At 37.4% G+C, this 18,409-nt stretch overlaps 1 protein-coding gene across 1 annotated transcript in view; it reads left to right on the top strand.

The window, feature by feature from the left end:
- The window catches only part of ABO (ABO, alpha 1-3-N-acetylgalactosaminyltransferase and alpha 1-3-galactosyltransferase), a 50,970-nt gene extending 33,964 nt beyond the window's left edge, over positions 1-17,006 (top strand). The window contains exons 2-5 of the mRNA XM_043980819.1: positions 9,401-9,473; positions 9,944-10,039; positions 11,789-11,923; positions 16,316-17,006. Coding sequence (XP_043836754.1) covers positions 9,401-9,473; positions 9,944-10,039; positions 11,789-11,923; positions 16,316-17,006 — 995 coding nt within the window. The remainder of the gene's footprint in view (positions 1-9,400; positions 9,474-9,943; positions 10,040-11,788; positions 11,924-16,315) is intronic.
- Positions 17,007-18,409: the final 1,403 nt, after the last annotated feature.

An 18,409-nucleotide genomic window follows, 5' to 3' on the forward strand; every position in this document is an offset into this window, starting at 1 on the left:
ACTGATCAACTTCTTTATTTCTTATCCAGTACCAAATTTTGTTGACAATTATGATTTTGTTATATACTTTGAGATCTGGTTGTTCTAGACTCCTTTCCTTTCTCCTTTTTTCATTAATTCTCTTGATAATCTTGACCTTAGTTCCTCCAGATGAATTTTGTTACTATTTTCCCAGTTCTATAAATATATTCTTTGGTATTTTGATTGATATAGTACTGAATACATAAATTTTGGGGAGTAGTATCATTTTTATCATATTCAATTGGTCTACCCATGAACAACAAATATTTCTCCAATTATTTAGATTTTTCTTGTGTAAAGAGTGTTTTGTAATTATGTTTTATGTAGTTCCTGTATGTGTCTTAGCAGATAGACTCACAAATATCTTATATTTTAAATGAATTTTTTCTTCCTTACTCTTTCTGCTGAATTTTGCTAGTAATATACAAAAATGTTGATGATTTATGGGGGGTTATTTTATATCTTATAACTTTTGCTTGAAGTTATAATTTGTTTTGATTAGTTTTTTTAAGGGACTTTTTAGGATTCTTTAAATAAACTATCATCTCATCTACAAAAAGTGGTAATTTTGTTTTTTTGCTTATGCTTATTTCTTCAATTTCTTTTTCTTTTCTTATTGCTATACCTAGCACATCTAGCACTATATTGAATAGTAGTGGTGATAATGGGCGTACTTGCTTTACCCCTGATCTTTTTCATTTTTGTGAGGGAAAAATCCATCCTCTTCTCAATAATTCTCAGGAACTCAGCAGCAAAGTGACAAAGGCATTATTTTCTTCTCATGAGAAGGAGGCACCCTAGTGTGCTGCTAGTGGGTGCCCAGAAAGGGGGCTCGCAGGCCCTGTTTTGTACCCTAGTCCCTAACACGAATGGACCTTCCCCTTTTTCATCACTGGTGGGGTTATAATCTAAGCGCAAAAACTAGCTAATCAGAACGCAGTATTCCCATCCCTTTTCTTTGTATGGGTATAACTCAGGAGTGGACCTTATACTTCCTTATATGGACACAACTCCAGAGAGGACCTTATTGAGACCAGGGCTCCTTGAATCATGTGACCTTGCTAACCTGAGGGGGAGGAAGGGATCTGAGACCTTTGTCCTACAAACAGGTCAGGGGGAATATGACTGACTGTTATATCCACATTGAGAGGAGACAACTACCCATTTCTCACAATTTTTGATACTAGTATTTTTTCTTTCTTTTTTAAAAATAAGGCTTGCTAATGGCTTATCTATGAGAGGAATGATTATTTCCTTCAAATATTAATAACTAACTTTTGAATTAGAACCAAGGTTTTCCCAGTTTTCTACTTCCTCATTCAGAAATCAACCAGTATGGGAAATCTTGCTCAAACACTTACCCAGGCTAAGGTCTAACCAAAGAGAGTAAAAGAAATTCTAAGTTTAGGCCAATGGGTGGATTCTACTCATCGTGTTTATTCAGACAGGTCTGGGGGAAAATGTGGATTCTCCTTTTTCTCAGACAGGTGATATAGAAATTTCTAAGTCTCTTTGACCAAGACATAGGTGATCCAAGTAATTTCCAAGACCATCATCAAGGAGCCCATATCTCATTGTAATATTCATTCTCTTATTAATTGTTGTTGTTTTTTTGTTTTTTTTTAATTAATAAAGTATTTTATTTTTTTCCCGTTACATGTAAAGATAGTTCTCAACTTTTGTTTATACAAGCTTTACAATTTCAGATTTTTCTCCCTCCCTCCCCTCCCTCCCCTCTCTCCCCCCTCCCCTGGATACATAATAACATTAATCCTATTTCTGCATTACTCATGTTATAAGAGAAAAAAATCAGAGCAATGATGAAAAACCTCAAAATAGAAAAAAAAAAAACAGCACCAAAACCAAAAGAAATAGTATGGTTCATTCAGTATCTATATTCCGCAGTTCTTTTTTTTTTTTCTTCTTGGATTTGGAGATCCTCTTCTATCATGAGTTCCCTGGAACTCTTCTGTACCATTGCATTGGTGAGAAGAATATAGTCCATCACAGTAGATCAACACTCAATGTTGATGATACTGTGTACAATGTTCTTCTGGTTCTGCTCATCTCACTCATCATCAGCTCATGCAAGACCCTCCAGGTTTCTCTGAACTCCTCCTGCTCATCATTTCTTACAGCACAATAGTATTCCATTGTATTCATATACCACAACTTGTCCAGCCATTCCCCAATTGATGGGCACCCCCTCAACTTCCAATTCCTTGCCACCATGTAAAGAGCAGCTATAAATATTTTTGTACATGTGGGTCCCTCTCCCCTTTCCATGATCTCTTTGGGAAAAAGACCCAAAAGTGGTATTGCTGGGTCAAAGGGTATGCACAGCTTTATCGCCTTTTGGGCATAATTCCAAATTGCTCTCCAGAATGGTTGGATCAGTTCACAGCTCCACCAACAATGGATTAGTGTTCCAATTTTCCCATAGCTTCTCCAACATTTATTATTTTCCTTTTTTGTCATTTTAGCCAATCTGATAGGTGTCAGGTGGTACCTCAGAGTTGTTTTAATTTGCATCTCTCTAATCATTAGAGATTTAGAGCATTTTTTCATATGGGAATAGATAGCTTTGGTTTCTTCATCAGAAAACTGCCTGTTCATATCCTTTGACCATTTCTCAATTGGGAAATGACTTAGATTCTTATAAATTTGATTTAGTTCCCTATATATTTTAGAGATGAGGCCTTTATCAGACGTACTGGCCACAAAAATTGTTTCCCAGGTTTCTGCCTCCCTTCTAATTTTGGATGCATTGCTTCTGTTTGTACAAACCCTTTTTAATTTAATGTAATCAAAATCATCCATTTTGCATTTCATAATATTATCTATCTCTTGTTTGGTCATAAATTGTTTTCCTTTCCAAAGATCTGATAGGTAGACTACTCCTTTCTCTCCTAATTTACCTATGGTATCACCTCTTATGTCTAAATCATGTATCCATTTTGACCTTATTTTAGTATAAGGTGTAAGATGTTGGTCTATGCCTAATTTCTGCCATACTATCTTCCAGTTTTCCCAGCAGTCTTTGGGTTTATCAAATACTACATTACTAGTGTCATTTACTACTGCATTTCCTGAGCCTAGCCTATTCCATTGATCTACCACTCTATTTTTTAGCCAGTACCAGATAGTTTTGATGACTGCCGCTTTATTGTAAAGCTCCAGGTTTGGTACTGCTAACCCACCTTCCTGTGAATTTTTTTTCATTATTTCCCTGGATATTCTTGATTTTTTGTTTTTCCAGATGAATTTTGTTATTATTTTTTCTAGCTCTATAAAATAATTTTTAGGTAGTTTCATTGGTATGGCACTGAATAAGTAAATTAATTTAGGTAGTATTGTCATTTTTACTATATTAGCTCTGCCTATCCATGAGTAATTGATATCTTTCCAATTATTTAGATCTGATTTGATTTGTGTGAAGAGTGGCAGTTGTGTACATAGAGTTCCTGGGTTTGTTTTGGCAAGTAGACTCCCAAGCATTATCTACCGTTACTTTAAATGGAATTTCTCTTTCTATCTCTTTCTGCTGGACTTTGTTGTTCATGTATAGAAATGCTGATGATTTATGTGGATTTATCTTATATCCTGCTACTTTGCTAAAGTTGTTAATTGTTTCAAGTAATTTTTTAGTTGATTCTCTAGGATTCCTTAAGTATACCATCATATTGGGGGCAGCTAGGTGGCACAGTGGATAAAGCACCAACCCTGGATTCAGGAGTACCTGAGTTCAAATCCGGCCTCAGACACCTAACACTTAGTAGCTGTGTGACCCTGGGCAAGTCACTTGACCCCAATTGCCTCACTAAAAAAAAAAAAAGTATACCATCATATCATCTGCAAAGAGTGATAGTTTTGTTTCCTCTTTGCCTATTCTAATTCCTTTAATTCCTTTCTCTTCTCTGATTGCTAAAGCTAACATTTCTAGTACAATATTAAATAATAGGGGTGATAATGGACATCCCTGTTTCACCCCTGATCTTATTGGGAAGGCCTCTAATTTATCTCCATTGCATATAATACTTGCCGATGGCTTTAGGTAGATACTGTTTATTATTTTAAGGAAAGCTCCCCCTATTCCTAAACTCTCCAGTGTTTTTATTAGGAATGGGTGTTGTATTTTGTCAAAAGCTTTCTCTGCATCTATTGAGATAATCATATGATTTTGGTTGGTTTTCTTATTGATGTGGTTGATTATGTTAATAGTTTTCCTAATGTTGAACCAGCCCTGCATTCCTGGTATAAATCCCACCTGGTCATAGTGTATTCTCCTGGTGATCACTTGCTGTAATCTCCTTGCTAATATCTTATTTAAGATTTTAGCATCAATATTCATTAGGGAAATTGGTCTATAATTTTCTTTCTCTGTTTTTGCTTTGCCTGGTTTTGGTATCACCACCATATTTGTGTCATAAAATGAATTTGGTAGAACTCCTTCTTCACCTATTTTTCCAAATAATTTGTGTAATATTGGAATTAATTGTTCTTTAAATGTTTGATAAAATTCACCCGTAAACCCATCTGGCCCTGGGGATTTTTTCTTAGGGAGTTCATTAATGGCTTGTTCAATTTCTTTTTCCAATATGGGTTTATTTAAGGATTTAATTTCCTCTTCAGTTAACCTGGGCAGTTTGTATTTTCATAAATATTCATCCATTTCATTTAGATTGTCAAATTTATTGGCATACAGTTGGGCAAAATAATTCCTAATTATTGATTTAATTTCCACTTCATTGGTGGTGACATCACCTTTTTCATTTTTGATATTGGTAATTTGGTTTTCTTCTTTCTTTTTTTAAATCAAATTAACCAATATTTTATCTATTTTATTGGTTTTTTCATAAAACCAGCTCTTAGTTTTATTGATTAATTCTATAGTTTTTTTGCTTTCAATTTTATTAATTTCTCCTTTGGTTTTCAGGATCTCTAATTTAGTATCTAATTGGAGATTTCTAATTTGTTCTTTTTCTAGCTTTTTAAGTTGCATGCCCAATTCATTAAAATCTCCTCTTTCTCTTTTTTATTCATGTAAGCAGTTAGAGCTATCTATTTTCCCCTAAGCACTGCTTTGGCTGCATCCCATAGATTTTGGTATGTTGTCTCATTATTGTCATTCTCTTGGATATAGTTATTGATTGTTTCTGTGATTTGTTGTTTGGCCCATTCATTCTTTAGAATGAAATTATTTAGTTTCCAATTGATTTTCATTCTACTTTTCCCTGGCTCTTTCTTACATGTAATTTTTATTGCATCATGATCTGAAAAGGAAGCATTTACTATTTCTGCCTTTCTACATTTGACTATGTTTTTGTGACCTAATACATGGTCAATTTTTGAAAATGTGCTATGTACTGCTGAGAAGAAGGTATATTCCTTTCTATCCCCATTCAATTTTCTCCAGACATCTATCATGTCTAACTTTTCTAGTAATCTATTCACCTCTTTCACTTCTTTCTTATTTATTTTTCAGCTAGATTTATCTAATTCTGAGAGGGGGAGATTCAGATCCCCCACTAGTGTGGTATTACTGTCTAATTCCTCTTGTAACTCATTTAACTTCTCCTCTAAGAACTTGGATGCTATACCACTTGGTGCATACATATTTAATATTGATATTACTTCATTATCTATAGTACCTTTAAGCAAGATGTAATTTCCTTCCTTATCTCTTTTAATGAGATCTATTTTTGCCTGCTCTTTGTCTGAGATAAGGATTGCTACCCCTGCTTTTTTTACTTTAGCCGAAGCATAATATATTCTGCTCCAGCCTTTTACCTTTACTCTGTGTGTATCTCTCTGCTTCAAATGTGTTTCTTGTAAACAGCATATTGTAGGATTCTGGTTTTTAATCCACTCTGCAATTCGCTTCCATTTTATAGCAGAGTTCATCCCATTCACATTCACAGTTATTATTACTGACTGTCTATTCCCCTCCATTCTATTTACCCCCTTTGTAATTTTCCCCCCTTCTTTCACTCTATTCCTCCTCACCAACGTTTTACTTCTTACCCCTGCCTCCCCCAATCTGCCCTCCCTTTTTATCACCCCCCTCTCTTTTCTTTACCCTTTTCTCCCTTGCTTTTGTCCTCCCTTCTATCAGTCCCCTCCTTTCCCTTCCCCTTTTGCTTCCCTAAAGAATGAGTTAAGTTTCTTTATCCCAATGAACGTATATGTTATTCCCTCTTTGAATCAAATTTAATGAGAATAGGGTTGAAACAATGTTCACCCCTCCTTTCTTTCCCTCTATTGTAATAGGGTTTTTTTTACCTCTTCATATGATATAATTCATCCCCTTCCACCTTCCCTTTCCTCTCCTCCCCATAGATTCCCTTTTTAACCCCTTAATTCTTTTTTGTATCATCACCTCAAAGACAATTTATATTTATACCCTCTGTGTAAAGTCCTTCTCTCTGCCCAAATACATTTACAGTTCTTAAGAGTTATGAGTATTATCTTCCCATGTAGGGATATAAACAGTTTAACCTAATAGGGTAACCTTTTTTTCCCGCCTCTGTTTACCTTTTTTTTTTTTTTTTTTTTGGTGAGGCAATTGGGGTGAAGTGACTTGCCCAAGGTCACACAGCTAGTAAGGGTTAAGTGTTTGAGGCTGGCTTTGAACACAGGTCCTCCTGACTCCAGGGACAGTGCTCTATCCACTGCGCCACCTAGCTGCCCCTGTTTACCTTTTTAAACTTCTCTTGAGTCTTGTCTGTTGAGATCAAATTTTCTATTCAGTTCTGGTCTTTTCACCAGGAAAGATTGAAAGTCCCCAATGTCATTAAATGTCCACCTTTTCCCCTGAAAGAAAATGCACATTTTTGCTGGGTAATAGATTCTTGGCTGCAATCCAAGCTCCTTTGCCTTCTGGAATATCATATTCCAAGCCTTGCGGTCCTTTAATGTTGAAGCTGCCAGGTCCTGAGCAATCCTGACTGTGGCTCCATGATATTTAAATTGCTTCTTTCTGGCTGCTTGGAGTATTTTCTCCTTCACCTAATAATTCTGGAATTTGGCTACAATATTCCTTGGAGTTTTCCTTTTAGGGTCTCTTTCAGGAGGTGATCAGTGGATTCTTTCAATGATGATTTTATCCTCTGATTCTATGATATCAGGGCAGTTCTCTTCAATAATTTCCTGGAGTATGGTGTCTAGATTCTTTTTCTGGTCATGGCTTTCAGGCAGTCCAATGATTCTCAAATTCTCTCTCCTTGATCTGTTTTCCAGATCAGTTGTCTTTCCAATGAGGTATTTCACATTTTCTTCTATTTTTTCATTCTTTTAATTCTGCTTGACCGATTCCTGGTGTCTCATGGATTCCTTATCTTCCAACTGTCCAATTTTAATTTTTAAGGCATTGTTTTCTTCAGTAAGATTATGTGCCTTTTTTTCTATTTGGCCAAGTGAGTTTTTTAAGGCAGTGTTTTCTTCAGTGAGATTATGCACCTTTTTTTCCATTTGGCCAAGTGAATTTTTTAAGGCATTGTTTTCTTCAGTGAAATTATGCACTTTTTTTTCCATTTGGCCAGATGAATTTTTTAAGGAATTGTTTTCTGCAGTCAATCTTTGTGCTTCCTTTTCCAAGCTGTTGATTCTTTTTTCATAGTTTTCTTGTTTTCCTTTCATTTCTCTCCCCATTTTTTCTTCTACCTCTCTCAATTGATTTTTAAAATCCTTTTTGAACTCTTCCAGGAAGGCTTTTTGTTCTTGAGACCAATTCACCTTCCCTCCTGAGGCTTCACATGTAGGCAATTTGAGGGTATTGTCCTCATCTGAGTTTGCATTGGCTTCTTCCCTATTGATACAGAAGCTCTCAATGGAGAGGGCTCTTTTTTGCTTCTTACTCATTATTGCAGCTTATTTATTTATTTTTTAAGTTGAGTTGAGGTCTGCTCTGGGGGCACCAGGGTCCCTGTTTTGGGCCTCTTGTGCAGGGGTATAGGTGCTGTGTGACCAGCTTTTTACTCTGAGGCCTATATAGTGTGTGCAGTTCACCCCCCTGCACTTCCTGTCTGAGTGGGCTCGGCCAGGCGCCCGATCCTGGCGCCCAATCCCGCCTGCCCTGTTCGTGGCCCTCCCGGCCAGTGCAGGTAGGTTTTTCCACTGTCCTTCTTGGCTACCAGATTTTTGAGCCAGGTTCCAGGGGCCTCAGTTGTTCGACTGTGGCCCGCAGCTCCTGCTGACTTGCTCTGACCCCCTCAGCGCTGGGTTGCTGTGCTGCACTGGGCCTCCCTTTTGCCCAAGTCAGACCGACCTTTTCCTGAAGTCTTCTAAATGATCTCTGATTGGAAGACTGTGTCTCTCTGTCCCTTTGCAGGTTCTGTAGTTTCAGAATCCGTCCAGAGGCTTGATTTAATGTTCTTTTTGAGGGAACAGAAGGAGAGCTCAGGCAGCTTGCTGCTTCCTCTCCGCCATCTTCTCTCTTATTAATTATTAACCAATCAGAGTTGATTACCATCCTCAAGAGCACCCATTCGTCTAAGGACACATAAACTCTGAGTCTACCTAGAGAGTGCCACTGACCTCTTTTATTAATAAAATGATTAATTACCTAGAAATTATGTCTCTCAAAATGTTTTAAATATCACATCTATTTCATTGATGTTTTTTTAATAGCTCCTCATTTTTTATTTGTTTTTTAACTTCTTCCCTAGTTTTATTTATTAATTCAATATCTTTCTTTTGCTTTCAATTTTGTTTATCTCTATTTTGATTTTCAAGATTCCCATTTTGGTATTTAATTGAGGTTTTTTCATTTGCTGGCTTTTTTAGTTGTTGTTTTTTTTAATTGCAAGTTTGTTTCATTGATCCACTCTTTCTTTTATTGATAAATATGTTTAGCAATATAAATTTTTCTTAAGTAGTGCTTTGGTCATATTCTCCAAATTTTGATATGTTGCTTCAATGCTTTCATTATCTTTAATGAAATTATTTATCCTTTCTATGATTTGTTCTTTGACTCATCCTTTCTTTAGGATTAAGTTATTTCATTTCCAATTAATTTTTTACCTTTGTTTAAAATGCAATTTATTGAAAATAATTTTTATTACATTATTATCAGTAAAAGATCCATTTAATATTTTTGATTTTCTATACTTTTTGTGAGGTATTTATGCACTAATATATGGTCAATTTTTGTGAAGGTACTATGCAATCTGATGTAAGGTATACTTCTGTCAATTTACATAAAATATTCTCCACAGAATATCTAACTTTTAAAAATTTCTATTCAGGTTCTTTATTTCTTTTTGCTCATTTTGGTTCAATTTATCTAGGTCTTAGAGGAGTAAATTGAGGTCTTGTGCTGTTATAGTTTTAACTATCTGGTTTTTTTCCCTATAACTTATCTTTTCCTTTAAAATTTTAGATGCTATCCTATTTGCTACACATACGTTTGGTACTGATATTAATTCATTTTCCATGGTGCCTTTTAGAAAAATGTAGCTTCTTGTTTATCTCTTTTAATTAGGACATTTTGCTTTTGCTTTGTCTGAGATCAATATTGCTACATCTGCCTTTTTTACTTCATTTGAAGCATAATAGATCCTATTCTAGGCCCTTATTTTAACACTGCTTGTGTTAAATGTGTGCATTAATTCCAAAGAACCAAAAGAATTCTTGGTTTGAAGAAACTAGATATGCTTTGGGGGCTGGAAATTGCATATGTGTTTTCCACAACCAAGCCTGAAAGATGTACTGTCTTTTTTATTCTTTTACTTAACACTTTTAACAGAGTAGCAAAATACTTGCATTTGAAGTTGTCTATAGCATGAATTAGATGCCTTCAAATACGTTCTTGTCCCTAATGATCCTATGGAATCAGTCCTTGGACACCTTACCAATATCTTCAGTATATTCTGTCAAATATATCTTTTAGTCTTCAACCTAACCATGTCATTCTTTCTTTCAGGGTTGTTAGTATTCAACACCAAGATAACTCTACACTTCAGCCCTGTGTCCAACACCAAGAAAAGCCCAAGGCTGAACTTCAAACTAAATTACAAAGGTAGTCCTCTGATTTTGTAAATGGTATGATCTTTGATATTCATGTCACATATCCATATTGAGTTTATTGTGGAATATAATCTAAGTTGCTGGTCTAAGCCTTTCTGCCAAACATCTTTCCAGTAATTCTTTTCAGATAGGAAGTTCATTCCTGGGTAATTTATGATTCTGGGATTTTTTGAAAATAACCATTGAATACCATTTCTGATTCTTCCTAATCTAATCTGTTTCATTGATCTATTTTTCTATTCCTTAATTCATACCAGATAGTCTGTTTTACTATTGTTGTGTAATATATTTTGAGGTCACCATTCCTATTTCCCCTCCTTATTTCCCTGAATATTCCAGATCTTTTTTCTTTGCCAAATCAATTTAGTCATTATTTTGTTTTGATCCGCAAAGTATCCCCCTGGCAGTTTGATTGATATAGGATTAAATCTAAAAATTAATTTTAGTAGCCTTATTATATTGGCATTGCTCAGCCACAAGCAATGAATATCCCACAATTACTTAAGTTATTATTTATTTTTTACAAATTATTCTTATAATTTGTGATAAAATAATGGAATTTGGCAGACACCCAGGGGCCCCACCTGATTGACTATCTGAAAAGAATTGACTAATTAGGTGGGGCCCCTGGGTATCTGGCAAATTCCATTATTTTATCACATTAAATACTAAGTATACCTTGGTAGATTGATTCCCAGATATTTTATGTGTTTTGTGGTTATTTTGAATATACTATTCCTTTTATTCCCTCCTGAATTTTGCTGTTCTTATAAAGAAATGCCATTGACTTTTGTGGGTTTGTTTTCCAATCTGCTACTTTGTTTATATTATTAATTGTCTTGATTAGTTTCTCTGCTGATTCATTAGAATTTTCTTAGTAAACTATGATATCACTAAATAGGGATAGTTTTATTTCCTCTTTGTTTATCTTCATGCCTTTAAGTTATTTCTCTTATTTATTGTTTTTGCTATCATTTCTAGAACTATGTCTTATAACATCTAAGAAAGTGAACATCTTTGCTTTATTCTTGTATTATAGGAAAAACTTCTGGTATTTGTTCATTGCACATGAAAAAGCCTGAAATGTCATGCTATAATCAATTTTTTTTTTTTGCAGGGCAATGAGGATTAAGTGACTTGCCCAGGGTCACACAGCCACTTAAGTGTCAAGTGTCTGAGGCTGGATTTGAACTCAGGTCCTCCCGAATCCAAGGCCAGTGTTTTATCCACTGTGGCCACCTAGCTGCCCCACTATAATCAATTTTAAAAATCAGATGAAGGGGGCAGCTAGGTGGCACAGTGGATAAAGCACCGGCCCTGGATTCAGGAGCACCTGAGTTCAAATCCAGCCTCAAGACACTTGACACTTACTAGCTGTGTGACCCTGGGCAAGTCACTTAACCCCAATTGCCTCACCAAAAAAAAAAGAAAGAAAGAAAAAAATCAAATGAAGTATCTTTTAGAGTTATAGCTAGGGGGTGAGTTGTTAACCAAACAAAAGATGAAGGACATTTTTTGATTACATGGGTTGTAAGTCACTTGCCCAGGGTGACACAGCCAGTAATTGGGTGAGGCTGTTTTTGAGATCAGGTAGGTCTTCCTGATTCCAGGCCCAGCATTCTTTCTACTCTTTCACTGAGCTGTCTATAATTAGGTAAATCTCTTTCACTCATTTTACTTCTCTCTGGAGATCTCAAAAATTCTCAGCCCCAATATAGTCTTGTGATTCCATGTTCCACAGGCGCATTGATGTCCCTCTCCTGACTCCTTGGCTTGCACCCATTGTTTGGGATGGAACCTTTGATGAGGACATCCTGAATGAGCTGTTCCGGAGCAGGAATATCACCATTGGATTGACAGTATTTGCAATCAAAAAGTAAGTCCTGGGGCCTGAAGGGCCTGTGCAACTGGAGGAGGAATAGGTTGTTACTTCATAGTAAAAAAGGAAGTACATCTTTTGTTCTTAAGGGACCCGACCATTTTGGTCGTGGGGTATTTTTTTGTTTGTTTTTTAATCTGGAGGAAGCTTTAGGATGGCATAAATGTTCCAGGTAGTACTGTCCTTAGTGTAGTTGGAGTAATTAACTACGTCACATGATGGGATTGGAAGTTGTCCTGCATCAGGCTTCTGAAGTGGTCTGTTGCTGAAGCTAAGTGGAGGCTTTACAGAGGAATCTCCTGGTTCAGTAATACAAAGCAATGTTTGTTTTTTTATTGATTGGAATGCTGTGGAGTACTGGAGACCTCCAAGGCTGTGGGGAGTCAGGACAATATGTAAAAGACTTTAGGCAGCATACCACCTCGAGTGGCAATTGATAACCTTCAGAAATAACAGGGAAGGATGGTTAAGAATTCAACAATGGAAGTTGTCAGGAAGACTCAGACACAGGAGTCTTTAGGACATAGAAGGAGAATGGAGACTATGATGGTTCTTTGAGGGGCTGAACTCAGTTATTGGAGTCAAAAACAGAACTCTCAATATGACTGTGGTAGAAGGATATAGGCTTCTAAGTGACTGAAAGTAAACAAATGCCCAAAGTGCCCTTTATGGGCCCTTAATAGTCATGGCATAGAAATCATTATTAGGATAATGAAAATTCTCTCCACTGGAGAGCCAGTTGGGAGAATGATTGGATGAACTCAGGCAGAAGTAAAAATGGTAAAACAACTCTTTTGTTTGAGGACTCAGTCTACACTGAAACTGATAATAAGTATTCACATTTAATTCCCAATCTGACGATCCACAGAGAAATTTCAACCAATTCTGTTTGTATTATAATTTGTGATTCCATATTCAGGAAATCATGCCTAATTGGTTGAAGAGTCATGAATTTAGCCTCTTTATTTCTAATGCAATAAATATTAGGAATGAGATTCCTTTCTTGTTTGCTTCCTATTATCTCTTCTTTTTACTCTTATAGTTCAGATCAGAATAAAAAGAGATTAAATAAAGACTCAGATACTAGAATAGGCTGCTAGGTGGTACAAAGGATAGAAGGCTGGGCTTGGAGTCAGGAACACAATTTAAGAAGCCTTGATCTATGCACATGTACTCCAGGAGTTTTTAAACTCTTGTTTCAGGCAGCTGATTAGGGCCAATGGAGTTCCCTTGGAGGAGGTAAACCTACAGAAGCTCTCCAGGCCTCTTGGGGATCCCTTTAAAGAGACTCTGTGGGGGGCAGCTAGGTGGTACAGTAGATAAAAGCACCAGCCCTGGATTCAGGAGGAACCTGGTTCAAATCCAGCCTCAGACACTTGACACTTACTAGCTGTGCAACCCTGGGCAAGTCACTTAACCCTCATTGCCCTGCAAAAACAAGCAAACAACAACAAAATAAAGAGACTCCTGTGAACAGACAATACAACTGACTCAGTCCCTCTAACAGCAAGCCTCCTTTTAGTGAGCCTGGTGTGTTTTGCTGAATGAAGATGATTAAATGGATTTTCCATGCAGAATTCAACCTCTAGGAATCATATACAATGGAACAGAAATAAAAGATCTCTAACCTGTCCAAACCCACTCCCACCGCACCTCCCACCCCCACCTCTCCAGCCTCCAACAACAAAAAAAAGAGGAATCTAGATGTCTTCCATCAGGTATGGAGCCCACAGCTTGGGGAGTGTGCTGGTAAATGTTTAATCCAAATCATTCATATTTTCTCTATCACTTTCTTAAGTCTAGGCAATCAACAGACAATAAATCAAACCCTGATTTGTAGTATTTGCTGATTTCTGAGGTATAAGTGCTCACCTTAAAAATTTAACAATTCACTTTAAGGAATTATAGGAGCTGACTCCAGCTCACCTCTCCTGAAGCCTCCTCTCTGCCGTTAACGTCCTGAATTCTTGGCCAAGGTACAAATTCAGTACTGGCCCTCAGCTCTCAACTTAGGGTACAAGTCAAGAGAAGTTGTATTTTTAAGCATATGGCTTTCATAGGTGTAGAAATAATTTCCCCAAACTTTGCTTATTCGGGCTTTTTAATACTCTGAGAAAAACCACTTATCTTTGAAACTGTTTGTAGCTGGCCTTGTAAGACAGATAGGACATTTTTTTTTCTTCTCTGTAACTGATCCACAGGAGGTTCAGGGATATTTCCTTTCCTTTCCTTGCTTTCCTTGCTTTCCTTCCTCCCTCCCTCCCTCCTTCCTTTCGTTTCCTTTCTTTCTTTCTGGAAATTGGGGTTAAGTGACTTGCCCAGTCACAGAGCCAGTATGTCCAGTATCTGAGGTGAAATTTGAACTCAGGTCCTCCTGACTTCAGGGCTAGTGTTCTATCTACTGTGCCACCTAGCTGCCCCTTCAGGGATATTTCCTTAACTAGCATTTGCTCTGGGAATGGAGCATAGAAAGGGTTCAGATGGAGGAGGGTGTTGCATTTTGGGAAGAACTCAAATTTGAGATATGTCCATCTGCTAATTTTGCCTGGAAAGGAGTCATTCATACTATGACAAGGTAATGACAAGAGCCTTTTCTCAGTGCCTCTTCAAATCAGTGTAGTCAGCAGACCACAAAAAAACCTCAAATCCCCCTCTAATCTCCATAATCTGAGTGAGCATGTCTGAATTACCAAACCACTCTGGAACTTGAGTTTCCTTATGTGTAAACTGGGGTGATCATAATACTTTTACTATCTACCTTTCATCGTGGTAAAGAACTTGATTTGTAAACCTTAAATTTCCATATAAATGTAAGTTGATATTATCCTATAGAGGAAGAAACTGCCTCAGAGAGTAAAGTGAGCATCCCAAGTAGCTACTTGATGGCACAATTGGTGCTACAACTCCAGGCTCCTGCTTATTGAATAAATGAGATTATCTCTTCCACTAAGTAATCCAGGTTCTTTTCCCTCCTCCCTTCTTGGCAGTACAAGAGACCTATTCCTTGGGATGGTATATTTTCTTTTCTGTGCACATTTGTGATTGTATCCCTCAAAGAGACTCAGCTATGTTATTGTTTGAGCAGGTAGTCGTGCCACTCTGCCCTTGTTATATTCTTGCCTCTGTTACTTTGCTCATGCTGTGCCCTGTGCTTGGAATGCCTTCCTTCAATGTCTGCCTGATAAAATTTTACTCATCTTTTAAGGCTCATCTTAAATGCTACCACTTCCACAGAGTCTTCCCTATCTTTCCAATTAGATTGTAATGCTCTTGACCCCTCTTTAGATCTAAATTTTTATTGTTGTTTTTCAGTTGTTTTTCGTCCCGTCTGACTCTTCGTGACGCCATTTGGGGTTTTCCTTTTTTTTTCTTTCTTTTTTACAAACAAAGCAAAACAAAGCTTTATAGCACTTAACGAGGGTGATATAAAGTCACTGAATAATACTGAGGTTTGTAAAAAGGGTTGGATGAAAAATTACCAGTACATTGAAGTTAAGTTAGTTCTCATACTATCGATTATTGTTTCTGGTAACCAATGCTTTCCTGCTGAAAAAACAAAACCCATTCACTATACATTCAAAATAGACTGACATTGCTATAACTATTATATGTAAAAATGGTGCTCCATTTTTCTTCCACAAAGCAAATTTGTATTCTAAAAGATGGTAAACATTTTTTTTCTCTTTATATTTTTTTTTTCAGGGCAATGAGGGTTAAGTGACTTGCCCAGGGTCATGTCAAGTGTCTGAGGTTGGATTTGACCTCAGGTTCTCCTGAATCCAGAGTCAGTGCTTTATTCACTGTGCCACCTAGCTGTCCCTCCCCTCTCTTTATCATTTTAAATAGAGTGGGCTGAGACTTGGGGGTAGGGAAAGGGAGGTGGAAGTAAAGGATTTAAATTAAGGCATTCAAATGGCAACCCTGCTGTGTAAGGAATCCCCTCTACAAAATACTTGCCAAGTGTTAACTTAGCTTCTGCTTGAAGATTACTAATTATGGGGAAGGGGTGGGGGAGCACTCACTACTTCCCGAGGTGCTTCATTCCACTTTTAGATGGGTCTAAATGCCAGAAAACTTTCTCAGCATCAAATCTAAATTCTCCTCTTTGTAACCTCCATGCATTGCACCTGGTTCTGTCCTCTGGGAACAAACTAACGTCTCTAAATCCTCTTTCTTATTGCAAGTTGAATGCTCTATCCTCAAACACTGCATTTTCACTTCTAATCCTGTGTCCTATTGGGTGATCACCATATTGTGAACTCCATGAGGACAGGTATGTGTGTGTTGTCCATAGTGCTCGGCACAGTGGTAGCTTCTTTACAGGTATTTTATGATATTCCTGTGGAAATAATGCTTTTCTCTTATTTGGTGGGGAATTATTGCCCTTAGGTATGTGACCTTCCTGAAGCTGTTTCTCGAAACTGCAGAGAAGTATTTCATGGTGGGATACAAAGTGAATTACTATGTGTTCACTGATCGGCCAGCTGACATTCCAAAAATTCCCCTCCAAGAACGAAGGAAGGTCATTACATTGGTGGTCCAGCACTATGCCCGGTGGCAAGATATCTCTATGCACCGGATGGAGATGATTAGCAATTTTTCTCGGCAGCACTTCTTCCAGGAGGTAGACTACCTCATCTGTATGGATGTAGACATGAAGTTTAGCAATCACCTCGGGGTAGAGATCCTTTCCAGCTTGTTTGGCACTCTTCACCCTGGCTTCTATGGAGCTCAACGGGAGGCCTTCACCTATGAACGTAGGCCTCAATCCCAAGCCTACATTCCCAGGGGCAAGGGTGATTTTTACTATGCTGGGGGCTTTTTTGGGGGCAAAGTACAACAGGTCTATGAAATGACCAAGGCTTGTCATGAAGCTATGTTGATAGACAAGAGCAATAACATCGAGGCAGTGTGGCATGACGAGAGCCATTTAAATAAATACCTATTTCTTCACAAACCCACCAAAGTCCTTTCCCCAGAATATCTGTGGGATGAGCAACTGCTAGGGCGGCCAGCCTTTCTCAGGAAAATGAGGTATGTGGCGGTGCCAAAAAACCACGCTGAGATTCGGAACAAATGAAAGGCCTCATCTTTTTTTTTTAATTAATAAAGTATTTTATTTTTTTTCCATTACATGTAAAGATAGTTCTCAACCTTTGTTTATACAAGCTTTATAATTTCAGATTTTTCTCCCTCCCTCCCCTCCCTCCCCCCTCCCCTAGACAGCAGGCAATCTGATATAGGCCATATATATATATACACACATAATAACATTAATCCTATTTCTGCATTAGTCATGTTATAAGAGAAAAAAAATCAGAGCAATGATGGAAAACCTCGAAATAGAAAAAAAACACAACAGCATCAAAAACAAAAGAAATAGTATGGTTCATTTAGAATCTATACTCCGCAGTTCTTTTTTTTTTTTTCCTGGATTTGGAGATCCTCTTCCATCACGAGTTCCCTGGAACTCTTCTGTACCATTGCATTGGTGAGAAGAATATAGTCCATCACAGTAGATCAACACTCAATGTTGATGTTACTGTGTACAATGTTCTTCTAGTTCTGCTCATCTCACTCATCATCAGCCCACGCAAGATCCTCCAGGTTTCTCTGAACTCGTCTTGCTCATCGTTTCTTATAGCACAATAGTATTCCATTGTATTCATATACCACAACTTGTCCAGCCATTCCCCAATTGATGGGCACCCCCTCAACTTCCAATTCTTTGCCACCACGTAAAGAGCAGCTATAAATATTTTTGTACATGTGGGTCCCTTTCCCCCTTCCATGATCTCTTTGGGAAAAAGACCCAAAAGTGGTATTGCTGGGTCAAAGGGTATGCACAGCTTTATCGCCTTTTGGGCATAATTCCAAATTGCTCTCCAGAATGGTTGGATCAGTTCACAGCTCCACCAACAATGGATTAGTGTTCCAATTTTCCCACAGCCTCTCCAACATTTATTATTTTCCTTTTTTGTCATTTTAGCCAATCTGATAGGTGTCAGGTGGTACCTCAGAGTTGATTTTATTTGCATCTCTCTAATCATTAGAGATTTAGAGCATTTTTTCATATGGGAATAGATAGCTTTGGTTTCTTCATCAGAAAACTGTGAAAGGCCTCATCTTATGAAGGCATTGTGGAAGGATTGTTTTAAAGACAGTAAAGCCAATACCTTCCACATTTCTTTGACCAGATGTCAATTATAACCCAGCCTAAGCTGAAACTAATTCAAAAGCATTTCTCTTTCTCTAGTGGCATAAATTCTAAAGAGTACTGGAGTCAGGAAGACCTGAGTTCAAATCTTGCTTTCAACACTTACTAGTTCTATGACTTTGGGCAAATCATATGACCTCTCTAAGCCTCAGTTTCCTCATTGATATAATGAGGATAATGATAGCACCTGCCTCCCAAGGTTGTGAAGATCAGAATATACACACACTCACATATATGTATATATGAATATGGGCATATGTACTATG

Source organism: Dromiciops gliroides, chromosome 2, assembly GCF_019393635.1.
Source record: "Dromiciops gliroides isolate mDroGli1 chromosome 2, mDroGli1.pri, whole genome shotgun sequence".
Taxonomy (NCBI): domain Eukaryota; kingdom Metazoa; phylum Chordata; class Mammalia; order Microbiotheria; family Microbiotheriidae; genus Dromiciops; species Dromiciops gliroides.